The sequence below is a fragment of the Nicotiana attenuata genome, unplaced genomic scaffold, assembly GCF_001879085.1.
Source record: "Nicotiana attenuata strain UT unplaced genomic scaffold, NIATTr2, whole genome shotgun sequence".
Taxonomy (NCBI): Eukaryota; Viridiplantae; Streptophyta; class Magnoliopsida; order Solanales; family Solanaceae; genus Nicotiana; species Nicotiana attenuata.
In genome coordinates this window covers 111753-125105 of record NW_017672199.1, presented here as the reverse complement: position 1 = coordinate 125105, position 13353 = coordinate 111753, and the positions used below count along the sequence as shown (strand labels likewise).

At 39.2% G+C, this 13353-nt stretch overlaps 1 protein-coding gene across 1 annotated transcript; it reads left to right on the top strand.

Annotated features, from left to right (window-relative positions):
- Positions 1-998: 998 nt before the first annotated feature.
- Positions 999-11097, top strand: LOC109212275. The gene is made up of 2 exons (XM_019375909.1): positions 999-1591; positions 10995-11097. The coding sequence occupies exons 1-2, from the start codon at positions 999-1001 to the stop codon at positions 11095-11097; spliced, it is 696 nt and encodes a 231-aa protein (XP_019231454.1).
- The last annotated feature ends 2256 nt before the right edge of the window (positions 11098-13353 follow it).

Sequence of the window (13353 nt, the reverse complement as noted above, 5' to 3'; positions counted from 1 at the left end):
GTTACAGGGTCATGCTGTTCGGTTTAAAGAATGCAGGGGCAACTTACATGAGGGCCATGACCACCATCTTTCACGACATGATGCCCAAAGAGATTGAAATATATGTCGATGATGTCATCATAAAATCAAAGACACAAGTTGAACACGTGTGTGATTTGAAAATGTTCTTTGAACGGCTTCGAAGGTATGACCTTAAGCTTAATCCAGCCAAGTGTGCATTTGGGGTTCCATCTGGGAAGCTCCTCGATTTTATAGTAAGCCGGAGAGGCATCGAATTGGATCCATCTAAGATAAAGTCCATTCGAGATCTGCCACCCCCGAAGAACAAAAAGGAAGTCATGAGTTTGCTCGGGAGGTTGAACTACATCAGTAGGTTCATTGCTCAGCTCACAACCACGTGCGAGCCCATCTTTAAGTTGCTGAAAAAGGATGCTGCTATCAGGTGGACAGACGATTGCGAAAAAGCTTTTGACAGGATCAAAGATTATCTGTCAAAACCCCCTGTACTCGTCCCGCCTGAACCTGGTAGGCCTTTGTTTTTATATCTATCGGTGATGGATAATTCCTTTAGATGCGTTCTAGGGCAACATGATGCAACAGGCAAAAAGGAACAGGCAATCTATTATTTGAGCAAGAAGTTCACCAATTATGAGGTTAAGTACACCCTTTTAGAAAGGACATGTTGTGCCTTGACTTGGGTCGCCCAGAAGCTGAGACATTATCTTTTGGCCTACACTACTTACCTCATATCCAGAATCCAGTTGATAATGAGTACATGCCACTTAGCTCATACTTCCCAGACGAAGAGGTCAACTCAATAGAGGAAGTGTTTCTAGATGATCACCCTGTATGAAAAAATGTATTTTGATGGGGCTGTCAATATCAAAGGAGTTGGGATCGGGGCAATCCTCATCTCACCTATTGGACACCATTACCCTGCAACAGCCCGACTTCGGTTCTTCTGTACCAATAATACGGCAGAATACGAAGCTTGTATCATGGGTTTGAAAATGGCTATCGATCTGGATGTGCATGAACTATTGGTTATGGGGGATTCTGACTTGCTTATCCGGCAAGCCCAAGGCGAATGGGAGACTCGAGATATAAAGCTTATTCCGTACAGACAATGTGTGCAAGACTTGAGCAAAAGATTCAAATCCATCGCGTTCAGGTACATTCCCAGGTTTCACAACGAGCTAGCCGATGCCTTGGCTACTTTAGCCTCAATGCTCCCTTATCCAGGTAACACTCATATCGATCCACTAGAAATCCAGGTTCGGAATCAACACGGTTACTGCAATACAATTGAGACAGAACCAGATGGTGAACCATGGTATCGTGACATAAAACAATTCCTGAAAACAAGAGAATATCCAGAGCATGCTAAAGGAGATCATAAAAGAACTATAAGGCGGCTCGCCAGTGGTTTCTTCCTGAATGGGGAAATTCTGTACAAGAGGACCCCAGATTTAAACCTGTTGAGATGCATAGATGCTACAGAAGCAGAGCTGATCATGAGTGAAGTGCATTCGGGGGTATGCGGACCTCACATGAATGGATATGTTTTGGCGAAGAAGATCCTGCGGGCAGGGTATTATTGGCTTACTGTGGAGCGAGATTGCTTCAGATTTGTTCGCAAGTGTCACCAATGCCAGATTCATGGTGACCTGATTCACTCGCCTGCTTCGGAGTTGCATCCCATGTCCTCTCCTTGGCCTTTCGTTGCTTAGGGAATGGATGTTATTGGTCCAATCGAGCCAAAGGCTTCAAATGGGCATAGATTCATTTTGGTTGCAATTGATTACTTCACCAAGTGGGTGGAGGTCGTCACTTTCAAAGCAGTCACCAAGAAAGCTGTGGTAGACTTTGTTCATTCCAACATCATCTGTCGCTTTGGTATCCCAAAGACCATTATCACTGACAATGCAGCCAATCTAAATAGTCATTTGATGAAGGAGGTATGCGAACAATTTAAAATCATGCATCGTCATTCTACTCCTTACCGGCCAAAAGCCAATGGAGCCGTTGAAGCGGCAAATAAGAACATCAAGAAGATTCTTAGGAAAATGATCCAAGGTTCCAGGCAATGGCATGAAAAGTTGCCTTTTGCTCTTTTGGGATACCGCACGACTGTTCGCACATCTGTTGGTGCAACTCCATATCTGCTTGTATATGGAACTGAAGCTGTAATACCCGCTGAAGTCGACATTCCATCTCTCCGAATTATTTTGGAATCAGAGATTGAAGACACTGAGTGGGTCAAGACCCGATTAGAACAACTGATGTTCATCGATGAAAAACGGCTAGCAGCAGTGTGTTTCGGCCAGTTATATCAGCAAAGAATGGCACGTGCTTACAATAAGAAAGTGCGCCCAAGGCGATTTGAGGTAGGCCAGCTGGTTTTGAAACACATCCTTCTGCACCAGGTAGAAGCTAAAGGAAAGTTCGCCCCGAACTGGCAAGGACCTTACATCATCAAGAAAGTGTTACCAAAAGGGGCCTTGGCACTTGGTAGATGAAGAAGGACGGGTACCAGACATGACTATTAATGCAGATGCAATCAAAAGATATTATGTCTGATATATACCCACTGTAGAATTTTCACGCATTGATTTTCTCAAATCGAAGTGACGAAGGCTATCATTTGCTAGCTATTCCAAATAGGTGTCACCCTTTTGTTAATCCTTTTTGGGCAGTATTTGTCTTCCTTGTTTCTCACTTTTTAGAACATGTGTACTTGTAAAAAAGCCAAACAACAAATCTCTGAGTCATTGAACTACGTCCGACCTGATTCCGAAAGGATACGTAGGCAGCCTTACCCTGGGTTAGGTCCCATCAGAACAAAAAATCCATATTCCCAATACTCCAAAACTGGGGCAGAAGTTTTTTGTGTAAAAACGGTTCCAAAAGTTGTAATTCAGTTCAAGGTTCATTTCGCCTTTTTACCTTTCAAGAACTTCTGATCGATGTTTTTTTAGAATGTTTGAAGTCCCCATGCCAAATGCATTGGGTAACCTCCCTCCTGCAGTGTCTTATTCAAAAAAAAAAGAAAAAAAAAAGAAAGAAAGAAAGAAAAAGAAATGAGAGAGTCTTATCAGTGAAAACCCGTACAGGCACTATAAGGCGACAGTGAGCAGAGAAATGAGAGAGTCTTATTGGTGAAAACCCAGATAGGCACCATAAGGCGACGGTTAGTAGAGAAATGAGAGAGGTTAGTTAGCGAAAACCTGCAAAGGGTGCTACTAGCCGAATGAGGGCCTTTGATTCTCCGGCATGAGCACAACCAAGACAAATTCAAGATGAACATTTGCGACAGATTTTGGGAATTAGACAGCTTAGACGGATCTGGCGTCCAGTCCAAAATGCATGTCGTGATTCATTAAAGTCGGCACATACCTCCAGATAAGTCTCCCTATTCCTTTCCTCCAAAGGGACACCTTTTGATTAAACACTATTCTTTTTCACTTTCAATTATTATTCCGTTTTTACCCATAATTTTTCTTTGAGTCCCTTTCGGTCTAATCCTGCATCAAAAGCGAAACAAAGAAATGGCTGCAAAACTAACTACAATTCCCCCGTAATATCGAGCACAATTTGGGGCATATATGGCATTGACGAAGGCACGAATCCATCTGAGATCTCATTTGATAAAGCGAACAAAGTGTCGCAAAGAAATGTCGCTTAAGCAAGACCTGCTTCATGAGAAAAGTTGATAAGCACTACGGACACAAACTGATACTATGTGCAAGACAACTGAGTTTGATTTTAAAGAAAGATAGCCTTGCCTTAGAGACAAGGGTAGCGGTACCATGGACATCTGGGTATGAAACAGTTAGGGCAACATTGGAAAGCCAGGGTCTCCAAAAAATGATACAAAGTAGCCGAGCAACTCGGTAGCATGCTGACAGAACCATTTCTTCGACAGCAGCCGTGAATCAAACTACTCAAGGCATCAAGGGATCAAGGCCACAAACCAACCACCACTTTGAAAACTCATAAATCTTTCTTTGTTTGAAGCAGGAACAAAGCGGTGCAGAATGGCAATTCTACAAGAATGAACGTCACCGGACGTAAGCTCCTTAAAATCTCCATTTTTTCTCTTTTCAGCATGCATCACTATTGTTAACACCTCCCATTTTAGTAGCTTAACTCAGGTAGAATCCTTTCGCCTAGGGGGATCCAGCTCATAGTTCCGAGTAGAAGTACTCTTCACTCAGGGTGTTTTACACAGCTTAACTCAGGTAGAATCCTTTTGCCTAGGGGGATCCAGCTCATAGTTCCGAGTAGAAGTACTCTTCACTCAGGGTGTTTTACACAGCTTAACTCAGGTAGAATCCTTTCGCCTAGGGAGATCCAGCTCATAGTTCCGAGTAGAAGTACTCTTCACTCAGGGTGTTTCACACAGCTTAACTCAGGTAGAATCCTTTCGCCTAGGGGGATCCAGCTCATAGTTCCGAGTAGAAGTACTCTTCGCTCAGGGTGTTTTACACAGCTTAACTCAGGTAGAATCCTTTCGCCTAGGGGGATCCAGCTTATTGTTCTGAGTAGAAGTACTCTTCGCTCAGGGTGTTATACGCAGCTCAACTCAGGTAGAATCCTTTCGCCTGGGGGATCCAGCTCATAGTTCCGAGTAGAAGTACTCTTCGCTCAGGGTGTTTTACGCAGCTTAACTCAGGTAGAATCCTTTCGCCTAGGGGGATCCAGCTCATAGTTCCGAGTAGAAGTACTCTTCGCTCAGGGTGTTTTACACAGCTTAACTCAGGTAGAATCCTTTCGCCTAGGGGGATCCAGCTCATAGTTCCAAGTAGAAGTACTCTTCGCTCAGGGTGTTTTACGCAGGCTAACTCAGGTAGAATCCCTTTGCCTAGGGGGATCCAGCTCATAGTTTCCGAGTAGAAGTACTCTTCGCTCAGGGTGTTTTACGTAGCTTAACTCAGGTAGAATTCTTCCGCCTAGGGGGATCCAGCTCATAGTTCCGAGTAGAAGTACTCTTCGCTCAGGGTGTTATACGCAGCTCAACTCAGGTAGAATCCTTTCGCCTGGGGGATCCAGCTCATAGTTCCGAGTAGAAGTACTCTTCGCTCAGGGTGTTATACGTAGCTTAACTCAGGTAGAATCCTTTCGCCTAGGGGGATCCAGCTCATAGTTCCGAGTAGAAGTACTCTTCGCTCAGGGTGTTTTACGCAGCTCAACTCAGGTAGAATCCTTTCGCCTAGGGGGATCCAGCTCATATTTCCGAGTAGAAGTACTCTTCGCTCAGGTTGTTTCACGCAGCTTAACTCAGGTAGAACCGTTTCGCCTAGGGAATTCAACACTTTATTAATAATACAAGGATACCAACCCATAATTACATTCCTTCCTAGTGGTATAAGGCTCCTACCCCTGGCTACGTTTCCTTTCAGTAATATAGGATACTGTGCTATAATTCCACTGCCTTTGGTAACACAGGGTGCTACCTTGTGGTTGCGTATCCTCACATAGCTAGTTTATATTACTGTCTTTTCTTTATTTTAGTAAATTAAATAGTTTGTAGCTTCCTCTAATAACTCACAAAATTTTCCTAGTGCCAGACTGGGGCAGAAAAATTTTGTTCGTTATGTTCGTCTTTGATGGCTTTGCAGGCTTTGCCGCATAGCCCAAGTGACGATTAAAGCTTGCAGTTTCAGTTTCTCATAAGAAGAAAGAAGCCCTTCGATCACAAGATAGTCGGAGTTAGCTTTGATAACGTGTCGGCAACGCAACTTCTCAAGTTTCATTTTCTCAAAATTCTGATCCAGAAAGCAAGCAACCGAGATTGAGTCATAATCTCTTCTTTAAAGAGAATCAAGATCCAGTCTAAGGTCAACACAAGAGAGCAAGTCAAGAATCAATATTTGACTCCAGAAGACACGTAGATAGGAATTCTGTACTCCTAGTTTGCAGACATATGTAGTGTTCTTCTCTTTTTCTCTTGATGTAAGAAGCAGTAATAGTAAGAGTAACAGCAACAACAGCAAGCAACAGCAGTCTTAATTCCAGTGTCTGGTAGTCCTAGCTACCAAATTTTTCCAGAACTACACTGACCTGATTCCTTTATAGCCAAGAGAATGTAGGCAACCTCAGAAGCAAGGTTCGGTCACTATTTTTCAAAATTTGCTTCCCTTGGATTGATATGTGAGCAAAAATTAGCTATGGCATTCATTTGTCTTTGCACGAAAACTCTTCATGTTCTCGAGCAAAGAGGGGCAGCTGTAAATGCCTAATTTTTGCTCATGTATATTTTTTTTCTTTCTTTCTTTACATTATAATTTCTAGAATTCTTATGTGTGTATTTTTAGGCTTTTAAATTAGATTATGTTAAATAATTTGATATGGGGGTTAAAGGATTGGACTAGTGTATTTTGACTAAAATTGAACCAAAATTGGCCCAAAATTAGGAGCCCAAAGAGTCTACTGATCCGGTCCAATTGGGGCTCCCAGGAGATAGTCTAAACGACGTAGTTTTAGATTGAAACTACGTCGTTTTGGTTAAGTCATCAAGATCAAATTCTGGCCACCTATTTTCTTTGATCCAATGGTCCAAAATTGATGTCATTGGAAGTATATAATTTTAGAAAATCTGATTTTTTTGGCCTTCANAGCAAGTGTAGTATGAGTACAAAACAAACGTGTACTCAGTAAGTATCCCGCCTAATCTCGAAGAAGTAGAGACGAGAGGTCGACTTCGACACTTACTAGTGGTCCAATGATGATACATCAGTAATATAACAAGTCGAGGGTTTACATGAACATGAATGTAATTCAATAAAGTGAAGCAAGTAAACAATTCCTTCTTTTATATGAAAATTTTCAATTTCCTTTTTCATAAATTATACATATATTCTCAAGCCGGGAAAAAGCAATATCAACTTCAATAAAGTTCAAGGCAAGCAATACAAGCATGCATGTAAATGTCTAATTTTTGCCATGTCTTTTTCTTCTACATTATATATACACACACACACACAGAGTGTGTGTATGTGTGTGTGTGTGTTCTTATTTATGTGTATGTAGGTTTTAAGAGTTTTTATTATGATTTAATTAAGAGAGGAACAAGACTTTGGGCTAGTTTCATTTTAAAGTGAAATGGGCTAAAAATTCGGACCAAATCATTGGCCCAATTGCACCGACCCAGACCAATTGATGGTTTGCCAAGACCCGGATCAAAACGACGTAGTTTCATAATAAAACTACGTCGTTTCACTAAATGAAACAAGATCAAATCTTACCCCTCTATTCCATCTTGATCCAATGGATCTCATTCACTCTTGGCCTAGGTATTTAAAGCCTCCAAAATCTGATGTATGTTGTTAACATACACTTCTTTCAACTTTCAATATAAGAAACTTACTTCAAACACCAATTCTAAGAAAAAGATAAATTAAACTAACATTACTTTATTGCGACTTGTAGCCAAGTAGACATATTTCGGAATTCAAACCACATGTCGAAATTGAAAACTAAAGCATTTCTTGACATAGCCAGCATTTATACACACTACATGCGTACTTACCATTTTATAAACTAGAAAATATGCATTTTGTAATTAACAAAGAGCTCAAGTTAAAGCTTTGAACTTTATTACATCAAATTCAGGATAATCAGAGTGCTACATAGTTGAGATGAATACCTGGATAGCAAAAGAATAAACAGTAGTGAGGTGGGCAGAAACAACGGCAGAAATAGCAGAAAAAACAGCAACAACCAGCAGTGAATTCGTGTTAAAACAGCCCAGAAATCTTACTAACAGTAGTGATTCTTTGGGAGAAGGAACTCAAGAATCAAACTCTAAGACTCTTATATGTTTTTTGAAAGATTTTACACCTTAAGACTCAACCACAACTCATGATTTTCAGCTTACTTTTCATGTGTTGAACTGCTGAAATTTTTATGTTTTTGTGTGTTCAAGCAATTCTAAAAAATGTGTTGGAAGTGTGATGGAGTCCCCTTCATAAATGAGGAAAGGGCAGCCCTTAAATAGGCAAAGAAAAGCTAACTTTTTGCACAGATTTTGGTTCACCCCTTATATATATATATATATATATATATATATAAGAAAGTTTATTTCATATGTAGTTCCTTTTATTATTTATTTTTATTAAGTGTTTATGTTGTTATTGTAACTTTAGTCATTGTGATGAGTGGGCATAAATCAGTAAACTAATTAGGAGTCAAATAATAAATAAAGCTGAATATAAGATAAAGGGGTGTGGGAAAGGGCTGAATGTTTCAGCAAACAAAGAAGTTGAGCCAAAAACTCAATTCTTTAGGCCAATGCAAAACTAAGCTAGGTGGCCCATTTAATTTTTCTCTTTTAAGAAATAAATAAATAGCTGGCCCATCTTCTAAAATCTATAAGCTGGCCTATTTCTCCTTTTTAACAAGAAGTTGGCCTATTTCTTTAAAATAGATTGAGTTGGTCGAACATTTATTTGCATAATTTTACCAACCATAAGGCTAGAAGATAATAATAAAATCAAATTTCTGTTACTAATTAATTAACACATTTTCTTTCTTATTGCCCGAGTGGCTGCGAGGTTAATGACTGAGAGAGGTTAAGGACCTAATGGTGAGGATTATATATATATATATACATGGATCGGGTTGCGCGCCACAATAATGTTATATGTATTTATTATGGATCGGGCTGCACGCCGCAGCAATACTTATATGGACGGGCTGCACGCTGCAGCGATATATATATTGGATCGGGCTGCGCGCCACAGCGATATGACGCTTGGGCTGTAGGAGCCCCTCCGAAGTCTATACACCCCCAGTGAGCGTAGTCGACTATAAACTATGGATCGGGCTGCACGCCGCAGCGATTATTATGATTATGACTGTTATGAGATATTATTGAGCCAGAGTACTGAGTGTGAGTACCGAGTGACGAGCGCTGAGTCACGAGAGACTGAGAGGCTGCACGAGAGGTTATATTTATGAGTGATACCTTGCCCGAGGGGCCTATTTATGACATTCTGCTGATTTCACTCTTCTTTTAAAAATAAGCCTCTGTTGAAAATTGCTAAGTAAATGATTTCAAAGTAATTCAACTGAAACTGAAGTTTTATGAAGTATTTGGTTTTTTTTGAACTGTTGAGTTGATTTGATACTCTGTTGTGTACTCTTATATATGATTTTTAACTGCTCGTCACTGCACTCAGACCTTATTTACTTTAGTTACTTACTGAGTTGGCATACTCACATTACTCTCTGCACCTTGTGTGCAGATCCAGGTGCCCGAACGCAGAGTGAGGGTTCCCAGCATTTTCGGAGCTTATCGGAGACTGCAAGGTAGCTGCACGACGTCCGCAGCCCTGCTTTCCTCCTTCTTATCCTTGTTTTTCCGTATTTTTAGACTTATCATGTATTGGACAGTGGAAGTGGTTGTATTTAGAGGCTCTAGACTTGTGACACTAGATGGTTGGGCTGTGTTTGGTTTGTTGTTATACTTGCTTTCCGCACATTTCAGTGATTTAAATATTTCCCATGCAAATTTGAAACTCAATCAGTATTAGAAAAATGGTTTATTAAAAGGAATTTATTGTGGTTACTTGTTGGGTTGGCTTGCCTAGTATTGTGATAGGCGCCATCACAACCGGGGGATTTGGGGTCGTGACATTATCCGAGTTACCTCTTCTTCGGCCGACGGAGGACTTTAGTCTCGGTATATTTAGAAATGATCTTAGCACAAGTATTGCTTCATTTATTTCTTATTTAGAGTTTCTTTATATAGATCAATTTTACTAAAATAATTTACGCAAAAATAATACCTCACCCTAGTAGTGCTTTCAGATGGAAAAAGATGCAGATAACATGCACATGAATCATTTGTTAACTATTTAAGGACTAAAATCTCCTATTTATTTTATTGTTGTGAAAAAACACATCAAGTAACATTAATCTCTCTAGTATGCGCATAAATTCTCTTAATATAATTTTCGTAAGAAAATTTATTTACTTTGAAATATATCGATGCCCTTGTCGTGGAGGATGAGTTAATGTAGGTTTAATCTTTTCTCCTTTGGCTTGTGCCAATTAGTTGCTAAAATATGAGTGTTCAAAGTTACTATTATCCAACTAACCATTATTAGCATTTTCTATGTTGTGAAATAGGAAATATCAGAATATATAGTTTAAATCTTTGTGCTTCATATTGCATGTCAGATTTAAATAAGTTACAATCTTGTAGGTGATTTCCATTATATTGAGTGAGATCAATATTGGAAAATCACCAAAGTGGATTTCCCTTGCTTATAGCTCCATGCAGTGGCGTACGCAGAATTTTGTATAAGCGGTGTCACACTTAAAGTGAACAAATAATTTTTTCTTACTATAATACCAAACTCAAAGGATAAACTATGCCTTCGGAAAATCTTTGACGTATTAGAATATTGTCAAGAATTTTTTTAAAAACGGATTTTTGATTTTTAATATTTTATTCTTAATAATAAATTTTTTAGAGTCACTATTGTAATTTGTCTCATTTTTTCTTCTTACTTCTGTCTAGGATTTCCACTAAAATGCCTTTGCATGTTCAAGGGACTCTTCTTAATCACATGTCATTAGGATTAGGACTCTTCTTAATTAAGACAAAAAGGTGAGAAATGTGCCTAAAACTCAGCATGTGCAGATTCGAAGCCACAACACTCACCAACATAACTGAACTATGTTACCATTGGACTGGAACACCACACTTGTTCAAGTGGTGTCACTATAATAGGATTTCAGCGTTATTCCGTTTTTAATTTATCATTATAGATATATTTAGTGAATTTTTTTCCGCGAAACGGTGTCACGTGACACCGCTTGTAACCATGTGTATCCGACCCTGGCTCCATAGTGCTATAGGGAAAAACTAGCACGAAAGCAGTAAATATGGCACCATCTCACTACTTCCATTATGGTTAGAGATGGTCATTTGCCAGTAGTGGGTTTTTAGCTTTGCCACTTCTTGTACTGTCTTTCATTCTTAGTGAGACCCCTAGGTTTATCATTAAGAAATGGCGTATGGAGGAGGCAAAAGCGTTCCTTAAGATGGTTAGGAAATGTGGAGCAGAAGCAGAAGCAGAGTTGTAGATGTTGGTAGGCATGATGGAAAATGAAGGCAAGAGGAAAAGGAAGAAACTGTCGCACCCGCCTATTTTACTGCTTAACATATTGGCTCAAATTTTCCAGCAAGTAATGGACTTAGACTCAATACTATTCTTTGGACCATTAATTCTGCAGTCGGCTAGATACACCTATAATGCCTCCTTTGTCGCTCCACTTATTGCCAGAGTTGTTCAAGCTTGAGTTGCTGGACTCACTTATCCGAGTTAGAATTTCTTCGCCGATGAAGGACTCTAGTCTTGGCATGTTTAGGCATGATTTTAGCTCAGGTACTTCTTCATTTATTTCTTATTTAGGTTTTCTTTATATAGGTCAATATTACTAAAATAATTTACGCAAAAATAATACCTCACCATAGTAATGCTTTCAGATGGAAAAAGATGCACATAACATGCACATGACTTATTTGTTAACTTCTTTAAGAATTAAAATCTCATATTTATTTTATTGTTGTGAAAAACACTCATCAAGTAACATTAATCTCTCTAGTATGCACATAAATTCTTTTAATATAATATTCGTAATAAAATTTATTTACTTTGAAATATATCTATGCCTTGGTCGTGGAAGATGAGTTAATGTAGGTTTAATCTTTTCTCCTTTGGCTTGTGCCAAATTAGTTACTGGAAATATAAGTTTTCAAGGTTAGTATTATCCAACTAACCATTATTAGCATTTGCTAGGTTGTAAAATAGAAAATATCAGAATATATAATTTTAAATCTTTTGTGCTTCATATTGCATAACACACTTAAACAAGTTATAATCTTGCAGATGATTCCCATTGTCTTGAGTGAGATCAATGTTTGAAAGGCATCAAAGTGGATTTCCCTTTCTTATAGCTCCATGGTTTTATGGGGAAGTACTAGCACGAAAGCAGTAAACATGGCAGCATCTCACAACTTCCGTTATGGTTGGAGATGGTCCTTTGCTAGTAGTGCATTTTTGGCGTCGTCACTTCTATTATTGTCTTTCTTTCTTAGTGAGACCCTGAGGTTTCTCATTAAGAAAGGGCATATGGATGAGGCAAAAGCATCCCATAAGATGTTGAGGAAATGTGGTGAAGAAGCAGAGTTGTGGATGTTGGCAAGCATGATGCAAAATGAAGGGAAGAGGAAAAGGAAGAAACTTTCACACTCGCCCATTTTATTGCTTAACATAGTGGCTCAAATTTTCCAGCAAGTGTTGGGCTTAGACTCAATACTATTCTTTGGACCATTACTTCTGTAGTCAGTTAGATACAACGATAATTCCTCCTTCGTCGCTCCGCTCATTGTCGGAGTTGTTCGAGCTTGATTTGCTGGACTCACTTATCCGAATTACATCTTCTTCGGCCAACGGAGGACTCTAATCTCGGCATGTTTAGGCATGATTTTAGCACAGCACAGGACTCTAGTCTCGGCATGTTTAACCATTATTAGCATTTGCTAGGTTGTAAAATGGAAAATATCAGAATATATAGTTTCAAATCTTTTGTTCTTCATATTACATGTCACACTTAAACAAGTTATAATCTTGCAGGTGATTCCCATTGTATTGTGTGAGTCAATATTGGATAGGCACCAAAGTGGATTTCCCTTGCTTATAGCTCCATGGTTCTATGGGGAAGTACTAGCACGAAAGCAGTAAACATGGCAGCATCTCACAACTTCCGTTATGGTTGGAGATGGTCCTTTTCCAGTAATGGATTTTTGGCTTACCACTCTTATATTGTCTTTCTTGCTTAGTGAGACCCCGAGATTTCTCATTTAGAAAGAGCGTATGGAGGAGGCAAAAGCGTCCCTTAAGATGTTGAGGAAATGTTGAGCAGAAGTAGAGCCGTAGATGTTGGCAGGCATGATCGAAAATGAAGACAAGAGAAAAAGGAAGAAACTGTCACACTCGCCTATTTTACTGCTTAACATAGTGGCTCAAATTTTCTAGCAAGTGTTGGGCTTAGACTCAATACTATTATTTTGACCATTACTTCTGCAGTCAGCTAGATACACCTATAATGCTCCTTCATCGCTCCGCTCATTGCTAGAGTTGTTCGAGCTTGAGTTGTTGGACTCACTTATCCGAGTTACATCTTCTTCGACTGACGGAGGACTCTAGTCTCGGCATATTTAGGCATGATTTTAGCACAGGTACTTCTTCATTTCTTTCTTATTTAGGTTTTCTATATATATATATATATATATATATATATATATATATATATATATATATATATATATATATATAT